The sequence below is a fragment of the Spea bombifrons genome, chromosome 6, assembly GCF_027358695.1.
Source record: "Spea bombifrons isolate aSpeBom1 chromosome 6, aSpeBom1.2.pri, whole genome shotgun sequence".
Taxonomy (NCBI): Eukaryota; Metazoa; Chordata; class Amphibia; order Anura; family Pelobatidae; genus Spea; species Spea bombifrons.
Genome location: NC_071092.1, coordinates 46,459,846 through 46,486,668, shown reverse-complemented (window position 1 = coordinate 46,486,668; position 26,823 = coordinate 46,459,846). Strand labels below are relative to the sequence as shown.

At 43.2% G+C, this 26,823-nt stretch overlaps 1 protein-coding gene across 4 annotated transcripts in view; it reads left to right on the top strand.

Annotated features, from left to right (window-relative positions):
• The window catches only part of KANK4 (KN motif and ankyrin repeat domains 4), a 38,360-nt gene extending 11,537 nt beyond the window's left edge, over positions 1 to 26,823 (top strand). For 2 of the 4 annotated variants that reach the window (XM_053469531.1, XM_053469533.1), the window contains exons 2-10: positions 6,489 to 6,568; positions 9,256 to 10,956; positions 12,075 to 12,198; positions 14,004 to 14,210; positions 16,346 to 16,433; positions 20,401 to 20,620; positions 21,744 to 21,886; positions 23,678 to 23,878; positions 25,568 to 26,823. In XM_053469531.1, coding sequence (XP_053325506.1) covers positions 6,553 to 6,568; positions 9,256 to 10,956; positions 12,075 to 12,198; positions 14,004 to 14,210; positions 16,346 to 16,433; positions 20,401 to 20,620; positions 21,744 to 21,886; positions 23,678 to 23,878; positions 25,568 to 25,690 — 2,823 coding nt within the window. In that variant the 5' untranslated portion in view covers positions 6,489 to 6,552 and the 3' untranslated portion in view covers positions 25,691 to 26,823. Of the gene's footprint in view, positions 1 to 4,766; positions 4,835 to 6,488; positions 6,569 to 9,255; positions 10,957 to 12,074; positions 12,199 to 14,003; positions 14,211 to 16,345; positions 16,434 to 20,400; positions 20,621 to 21,743; positions 21,887 to 23,677; positions 23,879 to 25,567 lie in introns of those variants that run through there. The other 2 variants (XM_053469532.1, XM_053469534.1) reach the window with 2 other exon arrangements.

Sequence of the window (26,823 nt, the reverse complement as noted above, 5' to 3'; positions counted from 1 at the left end):
AAAACCCATCGCACACACACTCACGCTAACACCCATCGCACACTCACGCTAACACCCATCGCACACACACTCACGCTAACACCCATCGCACACACACTCACGCTAACACCCATCGCACACACACTCACGCTAATACCCATCGCACACACACACTCACACTAACACCCATCGCACACACACTCACGCTAACACCCATCGCACACCCACATTTTTTGGCTTCCTATAAAACATTGAAAGTCCTTAAAAATCCCCCTTCGCACTGCCAGTGCTCTTCAGCTCTCCATTCCATTCCATCTCTCCTCTCTGCCGTATCCCTGCAAGCCCTCTACACCCGATCCATAGTGCTTTCTGCTCCTTTACCAGCTGCTGCTCCATCCCGTCTACAGACGTCTCCCTCGCCGCCCCGCATCTCCGCTCGCCCTCCCACCGAGCTTCACCTCTCCATAACCTTAAACGCAAACTAAAGGAACACCTTTTAGGTTTACTCTACAGTAACGTACAAACCTCGACATGACATCAGAACATGCGCACAGACACGCTTACCTTCCTGGATCTGTATGTCCACTCCCTACTCCTAATTAGATTGTAAGCTCTTAAGGACAGAGAGCCCCTTTGATAATGCATATATACTGTATATATATATATATATATATATATATCTGTGTGTGTGATATATATTTATTTGTATTTTATATATATATATATATATTACATATATTATTCTCCTTATGTGTATACCATGGGAACCGCTATCTTGACTTCCTTTTCTCAAGTTCTGCATAATTATTCCTCCCCATTAAGCTATCTCCCCTATTGTTAAGTTGCTGGTTGCTGTTGATTGGTTCAGGCAGCCTTTGTTCTAACTGCAGAAAAAGTTTGACTCACGTTCACTTAAACTTAAGTTTATTTAAACACAGAGCTTGTTTGAGTTAAAGAGCGGGCGCCCTCTCTGGCCCTCGTTCGGCCCGTGCGGCCCGCAGTCATGTAGTAAAGCACTTTATCTCTTAGCGGAGATAACGCTCTGTTATTTTAAGGTTTGAGAGCCCAGGATGAACGAGGATCTCTTGAAATAATTGTGTTTTCGGGAGGAAGGATTTTAGCTCTTTTTGGGTTCCGACCTTTTCAAACTGCAATCATCTTCTCAAACACTCACATCACTGACAGCCGGGTACAGAAATCCCACTTATCTGCCCCAAATAAATGGCTCTGCCTGCTTATCAGCCGTTTGTTTATTACTGGAGTGGGGCAACAAAAAAGGCTTCTTGCCTGGGGTGCAACTTGGTCTACAACCAGCCCTGGGCGGATGGATCTTGGGGCACGGGGGGGGGGTTGGGGCACGGGGGGGGGCATTTTGAAGCAGATGTCGTTATTCACGATCGTTTGTTATAATATCTTGGATTTCTCCAGAAACCCGAACTTTCTTTAAATCCCCGTTCTACGCATTTTTCTTATCTCTGCACTTTGGGCTTTTGTGAAATATAATTACCGTCATTCTGAAGGGAAAACGTTCCGTATTAATTATCGCTGGGATGAAATCTTTCGCGGCTTTTATACTCCTCCTGGGCTTGTTAATCGAGGAATTTTTTTATTTATTTTAATGGCAGATCCTAAAATGAAAGCCATTTATTTCACGTTTTCAGGGCGAGACCGCATTACCCTTCGCCTTGTCAGTTAAACGTTCTTACTCCAAATGGGTTAAAGCCTTTTAAATAGTAAAATGCGGCGCTCCTGGCGCTTGAGGGGTTAATTCTCCTAAACTGAATGCCTTCTGCTCCTGCGTTTCTAGGGAGGCGACTCCTCACAAATATTTGACGGTCGCCCAAATTTCATGCCTTACAGAAAATTGTGTAAAAGGGCTAAACGCGTCTTTGTTCTCCGATCTCGGAGGGGGTGACCCGCTGCTGCGTTTAAAATGTTTAAAGTATCTGCGCAGAGCCTCGCTGCGTCTCGTATTCATGTATTTCCTAAATATCAGATGTTTGGATCGTAGCAAGCGCTATTACATACCTCCCGAGTGTCCCTGTTTAGGAGAGTCAGTCACTTTTCGAGACCGAACACCCCTTATGCCCCTCTCTCCTCCCCTGATGCCCCTCTTTTCTAGGAGGTCGGAATGTTTGCTGGGTATGAGGGGATCGCAGGGTTCTACAGCCCTAAAAGCCCCGATAATGTGTATAGAAACAGCAGGAAACGGCTTTATAAATTAAACGGGGTAAATAAACCCCATTATTCTTCTTCTAAATGCCCCACTCAGTTACACAAATACCCCGCAATGTGCATACGTGGGAACATCCAGGCTCTAGCTACTTGGAACCCTCACTCTCTGGGTGGGCGGAGTCTACTGATATCAGTGGGCCCCAATCGCAGGGAAATTTAAAATAGTAGGACGCAAAGTGGGCGGAGAGTGGGCGTGCCTTGACTCTGCCCCTACAACCTAATTATTCTCTGAGGTGTCCCGGAGAAGCAGGGATTCGCAGAAAGTTTCCAGGTATGGCAATAAGGCACAAAGCCCAACCCCCAGCCACACCTCCAATCACGCCTCCTAAAACTATATATATGAATATGAGCGACGATTGGTTGGGATTTAGGAAGATACATATATTGTTTATGTTATTTTCGGAATGTATACATTCCGTATCGCTTGCTTTTATATGACTGTTACTTTCAGAGATTCGCTGGGATCCGCGTGTAAAATATAACACTTTTATTATTATTATTATTATTTATTGATTTATAGCGCCAAAATATACCGCAGCGCTGTACAATGAATCTCGTTTCACCTGCTCAGGACTTTTACATTGATCAATAAACTGTATCCACCGCGTTTCACCCGTAAAGCACTTCTGTGGGGTCGATGGAGAGACCGGGACATCGAGCGTCAGCTCCCAGCGGCCGTTAATAAAACAGACCGCGGTGATGGATGGGCTCGTCGTTAATGGGATCCCACTCGCTGCCGACGCCAGCACGTTCTCCATCTTATTACAGCTAATAAATCCTGGTGGGTTTGATGCTAACGAAGGAAACGCTGCGCCATCGCTGCTCTAATAAAATGGATGAGGCTCTGATCAGAGACCAATTTAAGGCTGTAAAAAAGAAATCACTGGCCATAGAGGGGTTAAAGTCCTGGTTGTTCTACTGAAATAGAATGTTTAAAGACATATAACAAACAAAATAACCAAAATGACCAAAAGTATAAAACGGTCGACGTCCTACGCCTTGGAAGATGGGGGGAGGGGAGGAATATTCTTTATTATAACAGATGACAAGGAATGGTGAGAAGTAGAGAAGAAGTAATCGAGCGGTTGGAGAGGTCACATGGAAGTGTTGGCCAACAAAGAAGGTCTATATGGGAGAAGATCTTGCCCCATGGTTGGGCTTAAATGGGCACCATCATTCCACTACATTTTTTTATAGCAGAGGATCATGGGTAGATGAGTACTTTTTCTTCCTAAAATATTAGGTGCCGTTACTAATGATTCTGTAAAAAAAATAAAGTAGCCATACATATACACACACGCCTTCTCCCTTACCCTTATATACACTATCTTTTACCAGAACACAAACTCACTTCTGCCTCCTGCTTAAGCATCAACCAAATTCCCCCTCTACCAAATTCACAGCCTCCAAGCTGCCCCTCCACAGCTCCAAGTCTTAATCCCATTGTACAGCGCTACGGAATTTGACGGCGCTATATAAAACAATAAAATAATAATAATAATCTCTCCACTTTCCCGCTATCCCTCCTCTTTATATTTTTTTCTCCTCTTTTTCTCTCCCCTTTCTCGCTATCATATGTCGCCATCTCTACCTTTCCCCATCTCCTTAGGTCTTGTGGAGGGAGCGCAAGGTCTGACCCTACAGACCTCTGTTTCAGTGCTCTCTCTCAGTGTGCGCGCCTTTGACATCATACCCTGGTGCGCATCTCAATAGCCGGGACACACCGCCAAGGAGCTCTGAAACCGAGATCCATATGGACAGACCTCGTGCTTCCTTCATTTTGGACCAGTTAGAGGGAGATCCATGATCTCTCCAACCACCCCGGCTCCTCTGGGGCGGGCACTTCAGGATGACGGACACCAAACACAGACGCTTTAGTGGATCAGTTACAATGTCTGAGCCTCCAGGTTGATGCCTGCGTATCGCCACGCATAGAGGAGGAGTAAAATCTAGACAGGTCCCTTTCTGCTGCTTCTTCTCAGGGGACCTTCTCTAGATTGTCCTCTGGAGGAGATGTTACAGAATTCTCTTTCTTTAACAATCACTTTCCTTTTACAAACGAATCTCTTCTTCCATCAGCCCCGCGATGCAGAAGTCATACTGAACAGAGTTAAGGAAATTCATATTTTTTGCTGAGTGCTAATTATGTAAAATCGACTGAAACTCAGACGTCTTTTGTGAAATTTCCAGTCTCTAGAATTTTCTCTGTTGAATTTTTTTTCCATAACCTTCTGTATCTCCCGTTAATAATTAAACAAACCAACTATTTTTTTTTGTTGTTGTTGTCCCGACAAATTCACCAAACCTATCTTTTTTTTTAATATCCAAGCATTCCGTTCCCACGCGTCTCAAGAAACGATGTTTATAAACAGAACCTCGTCTAAACAAATAACAAAAAAAGGGGGGGGCGGAACCTTCACTTTATGGACCTTTTATTCAAGTTTTTTTGCAACCCCCCCACCTTACTATTTTTTTATTTGCACGTCTGTGAAGGTCACTGATCACCTGACCGCTTGTAGCTAGAAAGCCCGTTTTCTGTCTGCTGTAAACATTCCGGCACGGATCTCCGGCGGAGACGTGTGTGTGCGTGTGCGTGTCCTGCGCGTTTCGGATCATGCAGGTAGGATGTTTTTGTCTCTCCACGATACATATTTTTTGCAGATATTGAGCTGTTCCTGTGAATTTTTTTTCTCCCCGATCCCACTTGCTGCAATGCAGGAGAGAAGGAGACAGCCTCCGGCATATCGACGACGTTTTAATGAGGAATTGCTGATTTTTTTCTCTCTTTTTTTTTCTTTATTCTAATTTTTTTTTTTATGTAGTCGACGACTAATTGCATCTCGTTTCCTCGCTGGCTCATTAAAAATCTCTTTTATGTGTAAATGTTATATGATCTATGCTAATGTCTGTGATTAGGGAGCCTCTGCTCGGAGAATATAAAGTGTTAGATCTTTTCCAGTCAAATTTTTATGCTTTTTTTATTTTTTATACGTTTTGTGTCTTCTGTTTGATCAATTAAGTTTCATCGACGTTCTCTCCCTCGTCCCTACATCTTCCGCTTGCATTTCAGCTCAGACCGGGGGGGGGGGTCTGGCAGACGCTGATTTTATTAACACGCTTGACATTTAATTTCAGACAGGCGTCCTGCGGTTTACAGAACGCGCATCAGTAGGCGGCCCCCGCCATTGGAAAGATATTGGACTGTAGCTCTCGTCACCCTCAGCCAGCCCTTAGTCTGCGTAGACTGTTTAGACTACCGACACCTGACATAATACGGCACATTTTATCAGCAGCTGCCAAAACTGATGTTATGGATGAGAGTTATGGGAGTTAGAGCGTGCACAAGCTGGACCCTGCTTTACATTGAGCATAAAAAAAAGAATATTTAACGTATAAAAACTATAAAAAAACGATACTTATTGACAAACGACTCCATTCAGCGAGCGACGGGGAGGGGGGTTCTGGGTGAGATTTTTTTGTATAAAAAAAAAAATACTAAAATAATAATATTAATAATTAATTTGTTTTCACTTATCTTGGTAAATGTGACGCTGTCAGTAAATATTATCGTCAGCGACCGGCAAGCCTGGGCTGTCGGCGAGTTTATAGGTCACGGACAGCCAAGAGGTGGCTTTCCAAGTGTTGCGTAACGTCGGCTTGCGTTGTAATCAGCCGGCGGTCTGCGCGCGGTGCATCATGGGAAACTCGCTGATGTTGGGACCTGTTCGCTACCCCTGGTGCAGATCAGACCATACTTTGGAGTAAATTGTTCGAGTTTCATGTCTCTGTTTTGAAGGAATGTTAGGAAATTTTAGTTTATCGGGAGAGTGATAGATAAGTGGAACAGCCTCCCAGCAGAAGTGGTAGAGGGTAATACAGTGAGGGGATTAAACATGCATGGGATAGAAATACGGCTCCTGAATCTAAGACGAGACCAACGACTGATTATGTTATAGGGGTCGCAGCACCAGAATGTATAATATGGACCTCAAGAGACCCCAAACATTTTCCCCATGATTGCAGAAATCTAGTTACCGGCCCAGGAATCTGTATGGTGGGATAAAACCCAGACATAGATTCTGTTGGGAACAGTCGGCTTTCACTAAAATGTTTCTTTTGTTTATTTTCTTTAGTGTAAAAAAACTTCAGTATAAAAATGTGAACCCAAACCTCTGCGTTCCTGTGAGCAGTAATCGTATTGTATTGCAGCGTCTCTCCGTGATGCGTTAATGGTATGAAGCGACTTTATATATTTTTTAATATCTTCTCTGCAGGTCGCCCGCTCTGGCTTCACGCTGTGGATGAAGGATTCTAGATAGATCTCAACGCAGACCCAGAATGGAGAAAACAAACGGTATGGCTTTTTTTTTTTTTTTTTAAAAAGGCTGATGGTGAGAGCATGGAATGGTGATGGGGAGAGCATGGAATGGTGATGGGGAGAGCATGGAATGGTGATGGTGAGAGCATGGAATGGTGATGGGGAGAGCATGGAATGGTGATGGGGAGAGCATGGAATGGTGATGGGGAGAGCATGGAATGGTGATGGGGAGAGCATGGAATGGTGATGGGGAGCGCATGGAATGGTGATGGGGAGAGCATGGAATGGTGATGGGGAGCGCATGGAATGGTGATGGGGAGCGCATGGAATGGTGATGGGGAGAGCATGGAATGGTGATGGTGAGAGCATGGAATGGTGATGGGGAGAGCATGGAATGGTGATGGTGAGAGCATGGAATGGTGATGGGGAGAGCATGGAATGGTGATGGGGAGAGCATGGAATGGTGATGGGGAGAGCATGGAATGGTGATGGGGAGAGCATGGAATGGTGATGGGGAGAGCATGGAATGGTGATGGGGAGCGCATGGAATGGTGATGGGGAGCGCATGGAATGGTGATGGGGAGCGCATGGAATGGTGATGGGGAGCGCATGGAATGGTGATGGTGAGCACATGGAATGGTGATGGGGAGAGCATGGAACATTTAATCCCATGTTAATGTCTGGAGATGTTTTGTTACACCATTGTCAAACTAATTTATTGGTGAATATTGGTTGCATTGTATTTTTTCCTTAAATACCATAATATGACACTAATTTCTGGGGAATAAGCTAACGTGCCATTTTTCAGTAAATTTTCTGCTAAATAAGAACATCCCAGCTACATCTAAATTCCATGGCGACCGACCAGAAATCAGCCTAGAATGTAGGCTTTGATGGCAGCCAAGAACCGCTGGGTCCATCTCATCCACGCATTTCTGTAAGATCTCAAACCTTATTGGCTCGTTGGTCTCATATTCAAGATTCATCATTCCCATCCCATACATGTTTCAATCCCCTCGCTGTATTACCCTCTATCACTCATCCACCTCCACTATCCTTCATTACAGGTAAGCCCCTTAGCTTGTATTTTCCATATATATACATTAAGGCCGCTGCTATCATTCTGCAGTCTTGACACACAGTTGACCCAGCGATGAACCCTCCATGGGGTCTGGAACGGGGCATATGGGCCTTAACTGACACCATGACGGATGCTTCTTAATGTCATTCAACCTTCTCATTACATATTGTGAGGGTCAACCAGGAGGCCACCGAGCGGAAGGAACAATGGCCGTGTTTGTGATCTGATAGGATGTTGGACCGGGACAATCTAATTTAATAAAATATACAGCAGGAGCTCCGCATTTATGTTATAACTTATCATAGATTTATAAAAATTCCAACTTATGGAACGAACAGAACCCGAAGATCCTGAAGAAGGAGAATGAACCCCGCTGGACCCCGACAACCCCACCGAACCCACATAGTGTGATGTGTATAAAATGCTACATGGCCAAAAATAACATATTTTATCTATAACGAGAACTCACAGAATGTTTAGTTTTTAGGGCAGATCCTCCAAACCTTCAATCCTCCAAAATAGGAAAAATCAAATATTTATTTAAAAATAGTACCTTACATATAAATTTATAGAATATCACCCTGGTAGTCGAGTCAAAAGAGTCCTGTAACCATCCGTGTATAAAATCAGATCACCAATCCACGTTCACCCGCGGCGCGTTCCACTTTTTCCCAGCGGGATTCGCAGCCATATTTGTAAAATATATCAAACACAAAATACACTAAATATCTTTCAGACTAAATCTGATAAAAAAATAAATGAATAAAAAACCCTTTATCGATAAATTGTGATTTCTAGTTTTACAACAATGTATGTCACCATAGCAACTGACAGAATGAAAAAAAAAACTAATAAAGTACAAATAAAATCCAAGTAACTTTATTCAACGTTACAATCAGGTGTGGACAAACTCTCCGAAAGTGGACCCAGCTCAATCTACCTACCCCTGGTTACTCTCTACCCCTGGTTACACTCTACCCCTGGTTACTATCTGCCCCTGGTTACTCTCTACCCCTGGTTACTATCTACCCCTGGTTACACTCTACCCCTGGTTACTATCTGCCCCTGGTTACTCTCTACCCCTGGTTACTATCTACCCCTGGTTACTATCTGCCCCTGGTTACAATCTACCCCTGGGCTACAATCTACCCCTGGTTACAATCTACCCCTGGGTACAGTATCCCCCTGGTTACTATCTACCCCTGGTTACAATCTACCCCTGGTTACTATCTACCCTTCCTTACAGGACCAGCTCCCACGTTAGGCAGAAGATTAGCGATAAAGCGCCGGGCTCGGGCAGACATTATTTATCTGAATGTTTTTAGCGATCGTCTGGCTGTTAATGATGTCTGCTAATGAAATGCAAAGATTGTGCCGTGCGTTGAGCTCGGGGCTTATTCTGCAGCAAAGGCGGCTAATTGTACGCGGGGGGGGCATCTGATTAATGTGCGGGGTATTTGGGAATAATATTGCTGACGGTTACCAGCGGGGAGAGACTGGCGATGGCGGCCGTGGCAATTTAATCTACCGTCTCCTCTACAATGTATTCATTTTATTAGCTTTTTATCAGCGGGCTCCGACACAGATAATCGCCATTAAATGTTTTTTTCTGACCATTTTAATCTTTTGTTGTCTTTCGTAGGCGAAGACGTTCCATCGAAGACAAAGAAGAATGAAAACCGCATGTCGTATTCTGTGGAGACGCCCTACGGGTTTCACCTAGACCTCGACTTTCTCAAATACGTCCATGACATCGAGAAAGGAAATACCATCAAGAGGATTCATATCCACCGGAGGGCAAAGCAGTCCAAATTTAGCACCCTTCCTCGTAATTTTAGCGTGCCGGACAGTGGCTCGCAGTATTACAGCTCCACCGCCAGTCGGACTTGGAGTCCCAACAGCTATAAAGCGGACGTAAAAGATGGCGGCGCCATCACACCGAGCGAGTCGTCCCTGCGCCTTCGGTACGTTCATGAGCTCAACTACAGAAGGAAAGATAATGCGCCGGATGCTCCCAGGTCCGTGGGAGACGTCTGCCCTGAGGACTTCAGCGGCTGTAGAGAAAGACCCCAATTTCTGAGAGCAACGAGTATGCCGGCGACCCTTCCTCAAAGCACAATGTCTTCCGATCACACCCAGTACCTGAAGCTTCCACAAGCGGTCAACAGCCACGGCGAAAGCAGGCAACAGCACTCTCAAGAACCCCAACCGCCATCGCATACAGGCCCCCATAACCAGATCGCCGAAGCTCTTACACGGATACAGGACCTCGAGAACCAGTTAAAAGCCATTCCGGAACTGAAGAAGACCATATCGGTTCTCGAAGGGAAGAATAACATGCTTAGCACTCGGTTAAAATCTCTTTCAGGACTCTTCACAGATAAAAAGGAACGCGACGCTCTGGAATTAACCGTTTCAGAAAGTGAACCCGGGGCTGGAGCCGTGGCCGTGGGAAATGGAGAAAGTCTTGGACAACTGAGCTCTCCCGAGTTAAACGACTCTGTGTTTTCAGGTATAGAAAGACAGATTGCGGATCTCAAGGACCGGTTACGAGACAGCACGAGGGAGCTACAAAACCTTAAGATGTTGGTGGAGAAACAAAGTAATGACATCAAAGCAAAGGACGCGCACATTGGCGACCTCGAAAAGAGGATAGGCGAAAAAGAGGAGATTATCAACTCAGGGCGAAAAGTAGAAGCACAATGCAGAGATATCGCAGTGAACACCGAGCGGGTACAGATCAAGGACCTACAGGAGACATGCGACCAAAGCATGCAAGTTAACGTCATGGTGGACACTTCCTCGGTGGGATGCGGTGAGATGACAGTGGATCGAGAAGACTCTAGGTTATGTGAGAACTGTGAAAGAATGAAAAACCACAAAGGAGAGGCTTCAGACCAATGGATGGAGACGTATATTACAGAGGATCCCATGAATGATGGACATTTGGTTTGCCTGGAAGAGGAAAGAAAGGAAGCCATAATAAGTGATGGAAGCCAAGGTCGTACCGCGGATGACCTGCTGGAGACGCATGCTGGCGGAAGTAAAGCAAGTGGCTGTGAGCAAGTCCAAGCTGAAACGAAGGACTGCCCAGTGGAGAGCCAAGGTCCACCCGATCCCTCAGTAGGGAAGTATGTCCAGAGGATCCAGGATCTCTTGCAGGAACAGTGGACGTATCTTGAAAAAGGATCCCCAGATCTAGCGAGTGCCGTGAAACAACCGGCATCAAAGCTCAGCTCTATCTATAATCAGCTGGTGAACACCCTGGATTTACTATCATCCGTCTACTCAACGCAAAGCCCATCGGAGAAGGAGAGTTCTCGGACGGGAAGCCAACCGTTGGGTAAGCAGAAAATCAAGAAAATATTTCTTCTTTTATTACGGCTGTTAAAGAAAATAGTTTAAAAACATTTTAAAAAAAGAGTTTTTTAGTAATACGTCCATAAATGAAACTATAAAACTCAGTCCCAGATGCTTCTAACATGAAAATGGTTAGCCTGAATATTATTATTTTTATTATTATTATACTTTAATTATTAAGCGCTGTACCATTTAAACGGGACGGTTAACACATACATAACAAATATACATTTGCACATACCGGCACAACAGGGGTTGTGGACCCGGCCCGTGAGCTTGCAATCTAGCCTTATGACGCTTTTATACGAAGTTTCTGGCTACGCTAGTGAGCTGACGATCTAAAGATGGCCGGCTTAGAATGTCCGGGTTAACTAATCACCTTCAGAATTTTGACCTGACTAATGATAACGGCAGTTCGGTTGTTTAGTTAACTTCTCGTCCGCTGGGCAATCCTTCTCAGTTTACAGAGATAAGGAAAGAGCGTTTTCTTGATTTATATAACGAGAGGAGCGAGTGGGGTGGAATTTAAGTGAAACGCGCAATTAATTAGGAAATTCTTTCCATTTATGAACTCCAGACCAAAAAACCTGTAATGTGATCAGCGTTTCAAACAGCTGAGACTTACTTGGCGCTCTTTTCTATGTAGCTGGCAGACCGTGATACTAATTGTATGAAAAAGCGCTGGTTACAATTGGACCTCGCGGGGTAGAAAATAAACAGCTTAGTCCAGAGCCTTTAGTCCAACTGAAGCCCCAAATTATTATGAAGTTTTATTACGGTTTAAATTGGAAGCTAAAATTGTTTTAATATCGTTTTTCTAGCTGGGGGAAGGCTTTTCCCGTTGCACTCTTTAGTTCCTTCTATGCAGCACAGGATCTCCCTATGTAGAAAAAGGCAAGTGCGATGAAAAATTCCTTCCCCCGACTCAAAGTCAGCAGTTTTTTCAGCTACCCCCAGTAGCGACTGTTACCGTCCTTATTTATATGAACACCTTGTATTTTTACAAATTTCTACCCGATTAGCTCCAGCCGAATACACAAAATAACTGGAATTTCTGCTATTTCTGGCTGATAATGGATTTGTTCCATTTCCTGTTTGCAGCAGAAGCGTCCCCAAAAAGTAGCCTGAAATCCATAATGAAAAAGAAAAGCAGCAGCTGCAGCAGCACAGGTGGTCACAAAACTCACACCAAGAAGAATCTCCAGTTCGTCGGGGTCAATGGTGGGTAAGCATCGAGAGGACACCAAGCAGTGTGACTTTGTAAAGAATTTTCCGTTTTTGTGTAACTTGCATCCTTCTCATGGCACCCAAACCCTGGAGCCCCCTGCGGAACAGACTCTGGTTGGGGATGATGAGGCTTATAGTCCGACAGACACCGGACGGAGATCTACTCTGAAAACAGTTAGGGGCTTTACGGTGTCCTTCCTTACATCCCCGGATATACGCAGCACTGTACACGAAACCTAACAAAAATATATGTCATAGCCTAAGTGTTTTTGTTTAAATCTTTAATATTTTATCCTGAATCTGACAGATGTCCTTCAAAGCCTAAAATTAACAACGCGTAACCGTGTCGTCTCCGTGCATTTAACCTCGTGTGAAAACTATTCATTTTTGGATGCCACAAAGCGGATAAGATTTTTAAACTTTAATATAATAACCTTAAACTGCAGGGGTGAACTAGAATCTGTCCAGAGACTCCAGACATCAAAAAGTAACTTATTTTAGGTAGAAGCTGCAGCTACAGATCAGTAGCTTCCCTGCTTCTCCGTGGTCTGACGATTCCCAACACTCAAGCTTCAAGCGGCCAATCAGTGCTGGGAATCGTCAGACCACAGAGAAGCAGGGAAGCTACCGATCTGTAGCTGCAGCTTCTACCTAAAATACGGTAAGTTTACTAGTAATATCGACGCTCATTACTAATAAATGTCGACTCCAATTTCATCCAATGTGCGATCAGAGATCTTTTTTAACCAATTAGGGTCTGTATCGGTCGACAACACATACCCACCCATGGGGTAACATGCCGCCTCACAAATAATTCAGACAGAGACTTGGTGAAACAAACCTTTATTTATACAAAAAGCCGTTTCTGCGGCTCAGTATCAGAAAACATAAAATATATCATTTATTTATATGGAAACACAGAACCTGTCGGCAGGTCGGCCCCCCATTCGGCCCCCGTCTAGTCGCCCGTTTCTCCTACTGTAACAACTCAAACATTAATCAGTCGTCGGTCTCGTCTTAGATTCAGGAGCTGTATGTCTATCCCATGCATGTTTAATACCCTCACTGTATTACCCTCTACCACTTCTGCTGGGACGCTGCTCCACTTATCGACCACCATCTCAGAATTTAACGAATTCCATACAAGTTCCCCTCACTTTAATGCAGCATAGCCAGGGTCGGGGTCTTTGGTCTGCAGAGGAAAAGGGCAGAGAATAAAGTGGGGTTCCTTTATACTGAGTTCCCTCCCGGGTCTCCCCCAAACAGCAGCGGATCCCGTCTAGAGCGAAAAAAAAGTACGGTAATTATCTCTGTATAATGGATGCTACGTCGTGAGTTTTATTTTTTTTCCCATAATTTCTCATTTTATTGCTTCCTATTAAAGTTTCATCTTATAAAAAAAACCACGCAAACTTTTTTAGGTGCTTTTTCAGTTTCTACGGCAACGTCCTATCAGCACTTGTTTTTATGTCACATGACAGCTAAGGATTCCCTGACATTTTAATGAAATCATTATTTTTGGACATGAAACAGTAATCGCTGCGTTTAGTTACACAAAATCTTCAATTCAGCAGAGTGAGTGGAACAGCAGCTTTACCACAGAACCAAACGCTTAAAAAAATACAAAACATGGAAGTTTGTATCAGGGGCCATAGGGGCAGCTCTGGGGGTCCAATTTCCCAAGAGAGAGAATCTAGATTTTCTGTTTGGTGTTTGGCTCTAGAACGTCACTAATCTCTTCTGGAATGTTTGGATTGTTCCGGTTCTTTCCTCTCTTTTTATATCTCGTTCCGGTGTCCTTAGTTACGAAACCACATCGAGCGAGGACTCCTCGGAAGAATACTGCGCCCCCGACAACGAGAAGGAAGAGGCTTCGGCCCCGGCGCGCCCAGGCGATGATGGCAACAACCGAACGGACGACGCGCTAGAGCCGGACCCGGAGCGTAAACCGGGAGATTCTGCGGAGTCTCCGGAACCCAACGTGTCCGAGACCCAACAAACCGCACAAAGGTAACCGCAGAATGTATCGCTCGGGGAGTCACTGGATACGCTGGGAACGCGAGCCGCGAGACCTTTAATGCAAAATTTACACATTAGATCACGCAGCGGCTTAGAACGCGATACCCAGGATTATAACGGTCGGTACGAGCAACTCTATTGGTCGCGAGCAGGGGCTCCTCTGCCATCAACCAATGAAGTGCAAGCGCTGTATACAGAAATATAACCCCCAGCGCTGTATACAGTAATATAACCCCCAGCGCTGTATACTGTAATATAACCCCCAGCGCTGTATACAGTAATATAACCCCCAGCGCTGTATACAGTAATATAACCCCCAGCGCTGTATACAGTAATATAACCCCCAGCGCTGTATACAGTAATATAACCCCCAGCGCTGTATACAGTAATATAACCCCCAGCGCTGTATACAGTAATAACCCCCCAGCACTGTATACAGTAATATAACCCCCAGCGCTGTATACAGTAATAACCCCCCAGCACTGTATACAGTAATGTAACCCCCAGCGCTGTATACAGTAATAACCCCCCAGCACTGTATACAGTAATATAACCCCAGCACTGTATACAGTAATATAACCCCAGCGCTGTATACAGTAATATAACCCACCAGCACTGTATACAGTAATATAACCCCCAGCACTGTATACAGTAATATAACCCCCAGCGCTGTATACAGTAATATAACCCCCCAGCACTGTATACAGTAATATAACCCCCAGCGCTGTATACAGTAATATAACCCCCCAGCGCTGTATACAGTAATATAACCCCCAGCGCTGTATACAGTAATATAACCCCCAGCACTGGATAGAGCAATATAACCCCCAGCGCTGTATACAGTAATATAACCCCCAGTGCTGTATACAGTAATATAACCCCCAGCGCTGAATACAGTAATATAACCCCCAGCACTGTATACAGTAATATAACCCCCCAGCGCTGTATACAGTAATATAACCCCCAGCGCTGTATACAGTAATATAACCCCCAGCGCTGTATACAGTAATATAACCCCCAGTGCTGTATACAGTAATATAACCCCCAGCGCGGTATACAGTAATGTAACCCCCAGTGCTGTATACAGTAATATAACCCCCAGCGCTGTATACAGTAATATATAACCCCCAGCGCTGTATACAGTAATATAACCCCCCAGCGCTGTATACAGTAATATAACCCCCAGCGCTGTATACAGTAATAAAACCCCCAGTGCTGTATACAGTAATATAACCCCAGCGCTGTATACAGTAATATAACCCCAGCGCTGTATACAGTAATATAACCCCCAGCGCTGTATACAGTAATATAACCCCCAGCGCTGTATACAGTAATATAACCCCCCCAGTTTTAATATTAAACCATTTAGAAGTTTTTTAAGAAGAAAAATATTAAGCAGATAATACAGCAGTTGGATCCCCAGTCGGTTATCTTAGGTGAAAAGTTTTGGGTTTTGTGTGATGAGTTTTTTAGACGATGTTATGTAATAATCTGTATAACGGGCCGGACTCTGTTACATTGTTGTTTGGAATCTCTGCTCGTATGAAGTTATTATTTTTTTTACTCTTTGCCCCCGAAGCTGCAGGTTTTCAGCGTATTTTGTAGAACGCGTTGCGGATAATACTTTCCATTTGTGTTTTTCTGGCTCGCGGGGGCCGCTGTCAAAAACGTTTCTATTTTTAAACGTTTTAATGTCAACAAAGAAGGATTTATACAGATTTAACACTTTCACCTCCAAAATTCTGAGGTCTAAATGCCTGAAGATCGGCCCCATTCGGCCACCGTCTGTCCGATTCTCCCGCATGTTGAAGACTCCAACCTTATTCAGCCGTTGGTCTGGTCTTAGATTCAGGAGCCGTATGTCTATCCCATGCATATTTAATACCCTCACTGTATTACCCTCTACCACTTCTGCTGGGAGGCTGTTCCACGTATCTACCACCCTCTCAGTAAAGTAAAACTTCCCTGCATTACACCTTAGCCTTCAATCCTCTAATTTCCATCCCTCAGGCAATGAATAGGTCTAAAAGCTGGTTAACCTGTTTGTTGCCGGTTGGTTTTGGCATAGTCCCTGCAGGCTATTGATTGAAGTTGACATTTCCGCCGTATCTCTTGTTCCTCTGCAGATTCGTGGTGAGCGACTCCTTTCGTCATGAATGCCAAATACTGAGCAGTCACCTCGAAGAACTCCAGTCTACAACAGACAACCAGCTGGTGCGGTATCCTTGCTTCTATTCTGTTACTGGCAGGAATGTTACATTGCTGATGTGCCGCGCATGTTAAAGCCGACACAGCGCTCGCGTCTCTCAACCCTTACGTCCAACGACCTTTCTCTTAACCCCTTGACTGCTAACGACGGCATGGTGCCGTCGCTAGCAGTCCCAGTCAGGTGCTAACGACGGCACCATGCCGTCGCTAGCACTCTCCTACCTTGATGGGGGTCTGTGGACCCCCATCACCACCTACCCCGGCGATCTGCCCCTCATTTTGAAGGGCATCACTGGGACCACCCGATCCGGCCGGTGACGTTGCGCGTAATGACGCGATGACGTCACCGCGCAACTTTATTGAAAACTGACAATTGTCAGTTTTCACGGTATGGGGGCATGCTGCTTAGATGCCTGTATCTCAGGCATCTGAGCAGCTACAGACCCCCAACATATACCGTTGGAAAGGTAATCGCCTCACCTTTCCAACGGTATAATGCTTGTCAAAAAAGTATAAAAAATATTATGTTAAAAAAATAAAAATGTACAAAAAAAGTAAAAAAAAATGATTTGGGGGTCTCTAAAGGCAGATAAATAAAGATCAAAGTTGCCTAGAGACCCCCAAATTAAATTATCTAAACATAAACTGGTTTAACTTTAAAAAAAAAAAAAAAGTTTAAGTATTCTAGCTAAATGATCACTGTGGTAGCCAATGTTACCACAGCGATCATATAGCTATAAAAAGTCACATTCCCTTTTTAAAAATGGCCGATACTAAATTTTAACCCCATGATCCCTTTGATCATGGAGTTAAATTTAGCCAATGGTAGAGGAAGGCAATTTTTGAAATCCAGAGGAACTGCAAAAATCAGCCGTATAGCCTGTAGTACGTAAGTTAACCATGTCATCCCTGGAGCCCCTTGCATTTTTACTGCAAAACTTATTTTTGCTGTAAAAGTGATTTTTTTCTCCCTTTACGATCATCTCTTTGGGATTGTAAGGGGAAAGAATGGTGTGTGTGCTTCTGCGAGTGAATGTATGGAAAGTATGGTGTGTGCTTCTGCGAGTGAATGGAGATATGAAAAGCGTGTGAATGGTCAGTAATTAGGGTTGAAGCCTTGACGTGGCATTACTGCTCACGTAAGAAGTTAAATTATGGCACAAAAAGTACATATTTTCAAAAACTACACCCCTCGGCGCATCAAATGAGGGGCTGCGTGTGTTTCTAGGACAAACCTGGAGTGCGCAAGACACAAATGAACATGTCGTTATGGATAGAAAAAACATATTTTCTAGCCAAAGCGACATATTCCATCATTATCTGTGAACTTAACTTTTGTCCTAGAAATACATGTAACCCCTCATTTGAAGCTCCAAGGGGTGTAGTTTCTTGAAATGTGTACTTTATGTACCCTAATTTAACTTCCCAGATGTCTCGACCACCTTAACTTCAGATATGGCAGATTGGAGAATCTTGTTAAAAAATTGTCTTAAAACATTTAGGGGTGATGGCTGCATTTAGACAGCTCTAGACAGCTGGGAAGTTAAATTATGGTACATAAAGTATATATTTTCAGAAACTACACCCCTTGGCGCATCAAATGAGGGGCTGCATGTGTTTCTAGGACAAACCTGGAGTGCGGAAGACATAAATGAACTTGTCGCTTTTAATTTTATTTATTTTTTATTTTTATTTGTGTGATATTCACTTATTTGTTGTGCAAGTCAGATTTGTGATACAAATACAAATAAGACCTCATTTGCTGCGGCTGGGGGTGTAGTTTCTAAAAATATATAGTTTTGTTGGCATATTTTAACATCCCGGGCAGCTAGAGCTGTTTAATTGACGCAGCCATGCATTAAATTTAAAGATGAATTTTGTGATAGTCTTATAAATTTAACTTTTAGCAATAAAATATTAGAAAAACACAGTCTATTGTTCTCAATGTCTGTTTATTTTAGACCGGGTACCTACTACAAATATTTAGCAACACAGGTTTTGATATTAGAGTTTAGAAAAATAACATTACAAACTAGTTTTTATTGAGTTGGAAGTGAAAAATTACACTTTTTCCCATTTTTGGTTGTATTTTGCAAATCTAATGAGACATACACATATAAAAATGGTATATTTGGAATCTGCTGGGTGTGCTGAAAAAGACAATATATGGTTTGTTTAGTTTATTCCCAAGAAATGTACTTGAAACGCCTTTAAACGTGAGATGCACCAAAATGCCGAAAACTAGCTTAGCACCAGGGTGTGAAATGGCTTAGCAGCCAAGGGGTTAAACAACCTGATTGAAGGCTGCATGCCAGGACTTGGCCACAAACTCAAGCCTTCCTAAAATGAGCCTTTAAATAAATGTAGAGTCCACATTTTATGTTTAAATCATTAATAATCTATATAACAAAACCTCAGAACAAAAATGAAATCCGACGAGGAAAAGCGAGACCATTATTCTGTAAATTGGGTTTTGACTGCAGGGTTCCTCGTTATTCTTTAGCCGTGGAGATGACTTCTGTATAACGATACAAAAGGCTCCATTATATTTACCGGTCTGCGGGACCCTCTGGGGGGGGCTCGTCGGTTAGAATGTTCCTTTTATTAATTATTTTCTAAACCTCATTTATTAAAACGTGTAATTAGCCTCCTCCGGCACGCGCCGCCGATTACCGACCGAACTCCAATTCTACAGCCTCATCCCTCTCTATAAATCTATTCGCTCTCCATCACACTGCAGATATCCGCCGAACTCTCGTTTAATTGCATTCATGTCTTCTTCTTACTTTACATTCCTCTTTAATATTTGAGGATAGTAGTGAATAAGATGCATTTCTGGGCATTTCTGTAATAACATTGATTATGGCAAATAGTTTATTTATGGTATTTTAAGAAAAAAAAAATATTATTTTCTGCAGTGTAACTAGATTGCAAATATTATTGAAAGAATGGTCATTTTTCTTAAAGTTTCTTGGATGATGATGATGATAGTGATTATTATTATTATTATCATTATTATTATTATTATTATTATTATTATCATTATTATTATTATTATTATTATTATTACCGTATTTGCTCGATTATAAGACAAGGTTTTTTTCAGAGCAAATGCTCTGAAAAATACCCCTCGTCTTCTAATTGGGGTCGTCTTCTAATCAGGCTTTTTCTTTTTTTCCTAAGTTAATATTCAGATTTTGGGGGGTCGTCTTATAATCAGGGTCGTCTTATAATCGAGCAAATACGGTATTATATAGGACATTCTGCAGTATATATATATATATATATAAAATATGTTTTAGGTCCAGATGACCTCTAGAAATGATATATAAATATATTAACCCCCCTATAAGTATATCTGATGGGAGCAGCCATATTCCTGCTCCCAGGATCACCATGATTGTCCTCCCTGTTATCTCTCCCCTACCACTAAGTTTCTGATTGTTGTTGATTGGTTACCTCTTCCCTGCTGTTAAGTTGCTGATTGGTTCAGGCAGCCTTTTTGAGAGCTCTTTCGGTCAGGAATTTGATAAGATAATGCTGGTCCTGCCACAGGCTGCCACCCATCTCAGCTTCCTGACCAGAGACCCAGATGGCAGATTTATATGTTTTTCCCTTTATTTTATACGCATTTATCTTATGTTGAACATTTTATGAATTTTTTCTGTATCCCTTTATGCTACATAAGGAGACCCCCAAGCCGCTCGGTTACTCTGCATCATGGGAGTTGTAGTCCAGAGCTGCCATGGCTGTGGCCCCCACTTCTCTTTGCTCTCATGGAGCAGGGAGTTCTCGCTCGGACCGTTTCATGCGTATTCTAGAACTATGTTCCGCGTTGGGGTTTTATAAGGGGGCGCACCGTGCTTTGGCGCCAGCGGGGTTTGCGTGGGGGTTGGGGATGTTTAAAGATCTCCATCGTGTTTTGGCAGAAGAGACCTGGTGACGTTTAATCTCCGTGCGATTGTTCTTGTAGAGACAATCCTTATACACCGTCTGCCAGGAATGGTTCCGAGTCTCCAGCCAGGACTCCTCCAGCCCGGATCTGGTTGCTGTGTATCTGGAGGACTTGGAGTCCGTCAGCCCGCGGCTCTTACAGATGGTGGTCAACATCGCCGATGAAAACGGGAACACGGCCCTTCATTACAGCGTTTCGCACTCCAACTTCGGGATCGTTAGACTCCTGCTGCGGACAGGTAGGGGAGGTCTCATCAGCGGCTTCATTCCTCCTTCCCTTTGGATAAAGTCAGGGAGGACTCGGCGGTGACTCTGTGCGGAATTCTTCATTCCCCGAGCTGCCGGCCAAGTTTTTTGCCCTTTAGAATCCGACGCAGAAGCCTCAGCCGGACGCCGGAGCAAACTTTGTAGCTAATGAGGTTTTACTGATCCCTGAGGATTTGGGCAGAACCGACCCGGTCCGTCCTGCGGAGTTCAACGTCTGACCTGCCTGCTGCTCGTTTCATTAATAAATGTCCGTTTAGTCCCACGAAACCAAACGTTAAAGTTTGTCGTTTTTGCCCCATAATATAATGTTTTCAGGCAGCTGCATATCAGCCGTTTGTATGATTCTCGCTCTGTTATCTGATCCCCGATCTACTAAACCCCCGACTACTTATCATACTGCCTGTGGGAAACAATAGAATGGCTCAGCTTTAATCACCCAGTAGGACTCTCTGAATAATGAAAGTCTATGGAGGAACAGACTTCATTAGCATCGCCATAAAGCATCAGCTCAGTGTGGTGTTTGAGCCGGGAAAGTCACCCAAAATATCACATGACTGACAGCACCGGCGGCTCCAGGTCTGCAGATAAAGGGAGTTTATTGGAACAAAATGAGATAAAAAAACAGAGTTTTGATAATCTACATTACTGTATACAGCGCTGGGGTTGAATATCGAATATTAAGCATGTTTTATAAGTTAAAAATACTCGTTTTTAGCGAACATTAAATCCACGCTGCAGCATTTGTTTTTGTACACTTGTCGTCGGGAGAGGGTCTCGTATTATCGAGCGTCTCGGCCAGATGTGCTCTTAAAATCTACATAAATGCTGTAATTACTCTCCAGATGTCGGGGCCGCTTGCCGGCGCCCTACTGCTTCCTGAATCGCCGCCGTTCACAGGCTGCAGCTTCTTTAATGAGTCTAATTAACGGAACGGAGGAGAAAACCGCGGATAAAAAGCAATTAGTTAACCCGGTTCCTGAAAATTTTCAAGAGGCAGCTGTCAGAGACGGATCTTTAGGGTTCTCCACCTCATATGCTAACTGAAAGCATTTTTATCTTTTTTTCTTTCATGAATTTCCCGTTTTTCCTCCCCAGGCGTGTGTGATGTGGACCATCAGAATAAAGCTGGCTACACCCCGGTGATGCTCACGCCGCTGGCAGCCGCAGAAACCGATGAAGATATGGAAGTGGTCCTGGAGCTTCTGAACAGCGGAGATCTTAACCTGAGCTCGAGCCCGGTATATATATATATACTCATTCGTATTATTGGGGGTGCGCTAGCCGAGGGGCAGCCGGCCAATTGGCCGCTAATGTAATTAACCTATAAATCATATGATATCCAATAAGTGCTGGAGAATGAATGACTATTTTGGGGGCAAAGCAGTGGAACTGCAGCAATCCTCTTCCCCAGAAATGGTATTTAAAGAGCGTTTTATTTCCTGGTTTATTGCGCATTTTAGTGAATATTTGATAAAAACGGAGATTTTTTCGGATCTGGCTGAAATATGTCCGGAACTATCTCCCAATGTGAATAGAGAAAGGGGGTCTATAGAGGAGAGGCGGCGGCGGGATTCTTGTGTTATGATGTCATTAATATGGATACATAGAAGATGATGTCACGTGGAAATGATACCAAGAGGCCTTTCATATGTTCGGATAATTTATTCTAATTCTAGTTAAACGGACCCATTTTTGTTACGCAGCTGATGAATTCCAGACATTTTCCAAAGAGCTAGAAATACAAGTGAAATTCACAGGAAATCAAAAAAAAATCTGTTACTTCTCTGAAAGAAAAAAGTTAATGTTTTTATCGCAAAATCATTTTTGAGATCTTTTTCTACCCCGTTTTTCTTTTGCAGTCTTTTTTTCCTTCTGTTCTAATCTTTCATTTGCTCGTCTTCTTACACACAAATATATATATATATATATATACACACACACTGCCGGTCAAAAGTTTGGGGTCACTTAGAAATGTCCTTGTTTTTGAAAGAAAAGCACATTTTGTCCATTAAAATAACATGGAATGAATCAGAAATCCAGCGCAGACGGGGTTAATGTTATAAATGACTATTGTAGCTGGAAACGGCAGATTTTTATTGGAATCTCTTCATAGGCGCACAGAGGCCCTTTATCACTCCCATCACTCCTGTGTTCCCATGGCCCTTTATCACTCCCATCACTCCTGTGTTCCAATGGCCCTTTATCACTCCCATCACTCCTGTGTTCCAATGGCCCTTTATCACTCCCATCACTCCTGTGTTCCAATGGCCCTTTATCACTCCCATCACTCCTGTGTTCCAATGGCCCTTTATCACTCCCATCACTCCTGTGTTCCAATGGCCCTTTATCACTCCCATCACTCCTGTGTTCCAATGCCCCTTTATCACTCCCATCACTCCCGTGTTCCAGTGACCCTTTATCACTCCCATCACTCCTGGGTTCCAGTGACCCTTTATCACTCCCATCACTCCTGGGTTCCAATGGCCCTTTATGACTCCCATCACTCCTGTGTTCCAATGGCCCTTTATCACTCCCATCACTCCTGTGTTCCAATGGCACGTTGTGTTTGCTGATCCAAGTTTAAGTTTAAAAGGCTAATTGATGATTAGGAATCCCTTTTGTAATTTATGTTACAGACAGAAATCTCCTTGTTTTCCATGAATACAGCTCAGTGACCCCAAACAAACAGCAGCGTACATTTACGTACACAGAGTACCGCATCCTCCACTTCCCTCCTTTATGTTCCTCGTGACTGATGGTGATTGCTGCGCGTTGCGGGACCCGGTCGTATTTACAGGTTTGCCCCCAATTAGAACGCCGGGGCTCTGGAGAAATTTCATCCCCGCGTCGGCCCAAATGGAGCGCTGTGAGGGTCAGACTGACCTCCGTGTTTGTGGAAAGCCTCGTGGGTTTAGGTGAAGCTGTAATGTATGGCGGCTTTATGTCCCCCAATGCAAATAACCCCCTGCGGATCGACGTATTCCATCAGCAGTTTCTTGTGGTGTAGTTATTACATGTTCCCGTTCCAGGGCGGACAGACGGCTTTGATGCTGGCGGTCAGCCACGGACGCTCAGACATGGTGAAAGTTCTGTTAAACTGCGGCGCTGACGCCAACTTACAAGATAAGGACGGGGAATCGGCTCTGATGATGGCCTGCCAGCTCGGCAGCTTGGAAATCGTGAAGCTCCTGGCCGCTCGTCCCGAGTGTGACTTCGACCTGTCTGACCAGGTGAGAAATGCGAGTCCTTCACAATGATGTCATCATCGTCATCACCGGCGCTTCTTCAACTACTTTTATCTTATTTTAATCTGGCAGAAAACAAAAATTTCAGAAATATTGAGCTGTTTTTTTTTTTTACCCCAGTTGTAGTTTTTGCCCCCGTAATATAATGTTTTCAGGCAGCTGCATATCAGCCGTTTGTATGATTCCCGCTCTGTTATCTGATCCCCGATCTACTAAACACCCCGACTCCTTATCATACTGCCTGTGGGGAACAATAGAATGACTCAGTCTTAATCACCCAGCCAGACACTCTAATGAAAGTCTATGGAGGAATGGACTTCATTAGCATTGCCAAAAAGCATCAGCTCAGTGTGGGGTTTGAGCCGGGAAAGTCACCCAAAATATCACATGACTGACAGCAATGGCCGCCTCCAGGTCTGCAGATAAAGGGAGTTTATTGGGTTTCTTTAAGGGTAGAAGGATGTTGATTAATGGTTACATTGTCTCTTCTACCCCCAGTGCTGTTTTTTTCCTCCCCAGTATACGGTGCGGCTCGGATTCTCCTGTTATTTGTAATCACAGAATGTTTTTATTTGTTATTCCGATGCTTTTTCTGCTGCAATTTTGCTGTTAGGTTTGTAGCTCAAAGAAATGTAATTACACGCACCGGCGCCCCAGCACTCTCAGCCGAATAATATTACCAAACATTTCATACTCACATAATACGCCGGGATTTATAACGAGTGCCGGGAATTCAGGGCCTGAACATCAAGGTGAAAAACAATGGTAACAATCTGTATTTCTGTCTGTTACCAAAATTGGTTTTATTATTATTAATTTATTGCTTTTATTTGTCAAACGCGACCGCTTCGGAGTGGTAAAGAAGTTTTACTTTACAGAGAGGGGGGTAGATAAGTGGAAGAGCCTCCCAGCAGAAGTGGTAGCGGGTAATACAGCGAGGGTATTAAACATGCATGGGATAGACATTACCCAGGGGTCCCAGCTCCAAAATGAGTGAAACGTAAGAAACGCACCCAAAAAATAACAAAGCTTTTTATACGATCGGAAAGGACAGCGGTAACGGTTGGGTAATAATAGCCAATGCCGGGAATTATTTTCTGCTATTTTTATTTTATTTCTATATTTTTTCCTCTCTCTCCCTCCATCATGGAAAAAATATATATTTGCCATTTTTCTTACATTTGGTATAATGCAAGATTATATTTTATTGAAGGTTAATAATAAATAAAATAAAATGTTTTGCACAAATGATAATAATAAAATAATATTAATAATAATAATAATACATTAATAATATAAATTATATATAGATATATAATATTTTGATTGAATAAATTGTATGGGAATTGAAATCTACTTTCGGTTGGCAGCGATTCAGGACACAATTTCCAGAAACATAACTTTCAGGAACAGGAACTTTCAGAATCTCTCGCCCCCCCCCCCCATAACTGTTTAACTCTTTAGTTTCAGACAGACGTCAAAATCGGAAATTATTTCTAGTTTTCAAAACATAGCCGCAGGAAAGAAAAAAAAACAAGTTTTACATTTATTTTTTAGGTTCCTCTCAATTCCAGATGGAATCCACTTTTAACCCTATGGGTGCTGGAAACAACACAAGGATAGCGTGAAAACTGAGAATTAATCGCGTTCTTTGTTGTCCTTTTTTTCACGCAGGTCGGGAACACAGCCCTGTCTATTGTTCTGAATTCTGCCCACACCGAGATCGCCGAATTTCTACAAGCCCACGCAGCCCTCCGCCATTCCAGCCCCCCCACGGAAACCGAAAAAGGAACCTAATTGTAAATAGAATTTGGGAACAAAAGCCCTTTTCTCCGTCTCTTCGTCTCACGGAGCATTGGGGCCGATTCTTGCATTCTTTTTAGCGAAACTATTTGCGATATATCTATACGTTTATACTCATATACGGCCTTTAGAATAATCCATTTTTGTCGTCGTTTCATATGCAAATTTTTTTTTTTCCATTGGCTTCTTCGGAAAAACGATAATCTCAGCGCAAACACAAAAAAAAGCAGCTTTACAGCATTTACACGATTAATCACCAAGCAACGTTTTCCAGAAAAGAAAAAGAAAGGATTCTCTTTAAATAATCGCAGATCGTGATCAATGAGCTCTCCCCGAAAGAAAGGGAAAAAAAGCACAAACCGAGATTTATACGGAAAACGCTGAAAAATTGGGATTCGCGCTGGAACATGTTTTTATTATAAAAGGAACGGCGTTTTATTTTATTTTTAGTGAAAATATTTTCAGGGACAAACAAAGTATTAAATGGATCTTTTGTTTGATACATTCTTACCCATAAAGCACACAGAGCTTTAAAAAAAAACTATTAAGGCTTTTATTAACACTAAAAGCGCCAAAGGCTAATAATTCAGGTTTTAAATAAAAAAAAAAAACTCTTGTCCCGGCCAAGTAGAAAATAGGAAAAAATGTTCATTAGGAACACTAATTAATAAAGCACATTCACTATTACTGAATAAAAAAGTTCAAAAGCAGGAAGGATAGCATCCCCTTAACCCCTTCATGACAAAGCCCATACGTGTATGGGCTCACAATGCATTGTTTTTAATGGGTGTAAGGACAACCCATTAAAGGGTTAAAGGCCTTTTTTTAGCTTCTCGGCTCTCAGGTGGCGACGCGTCCAAAAATAATTAAAATTCAGCATGTTTAAAAATAAATAAGGGCACTTTTCTTTAGGGGAAGCTGCAGCTCCGGAGCTGGAGTGCAGTACCCCCTCTGTGGCCACTGATTAAAGCAGCCAATCATATGAACTTTTAAAGGGACCGTTGGCTTTCATATACATTAAACGTGTCTGGAATGTGCGGTATTTAAGCAGGTATTTTTTAAGGTTAAAGTCGTTAATAAGAATAAGCCGAAGCACAACTGATAACGGCGAAGAATAAATCCCGAGC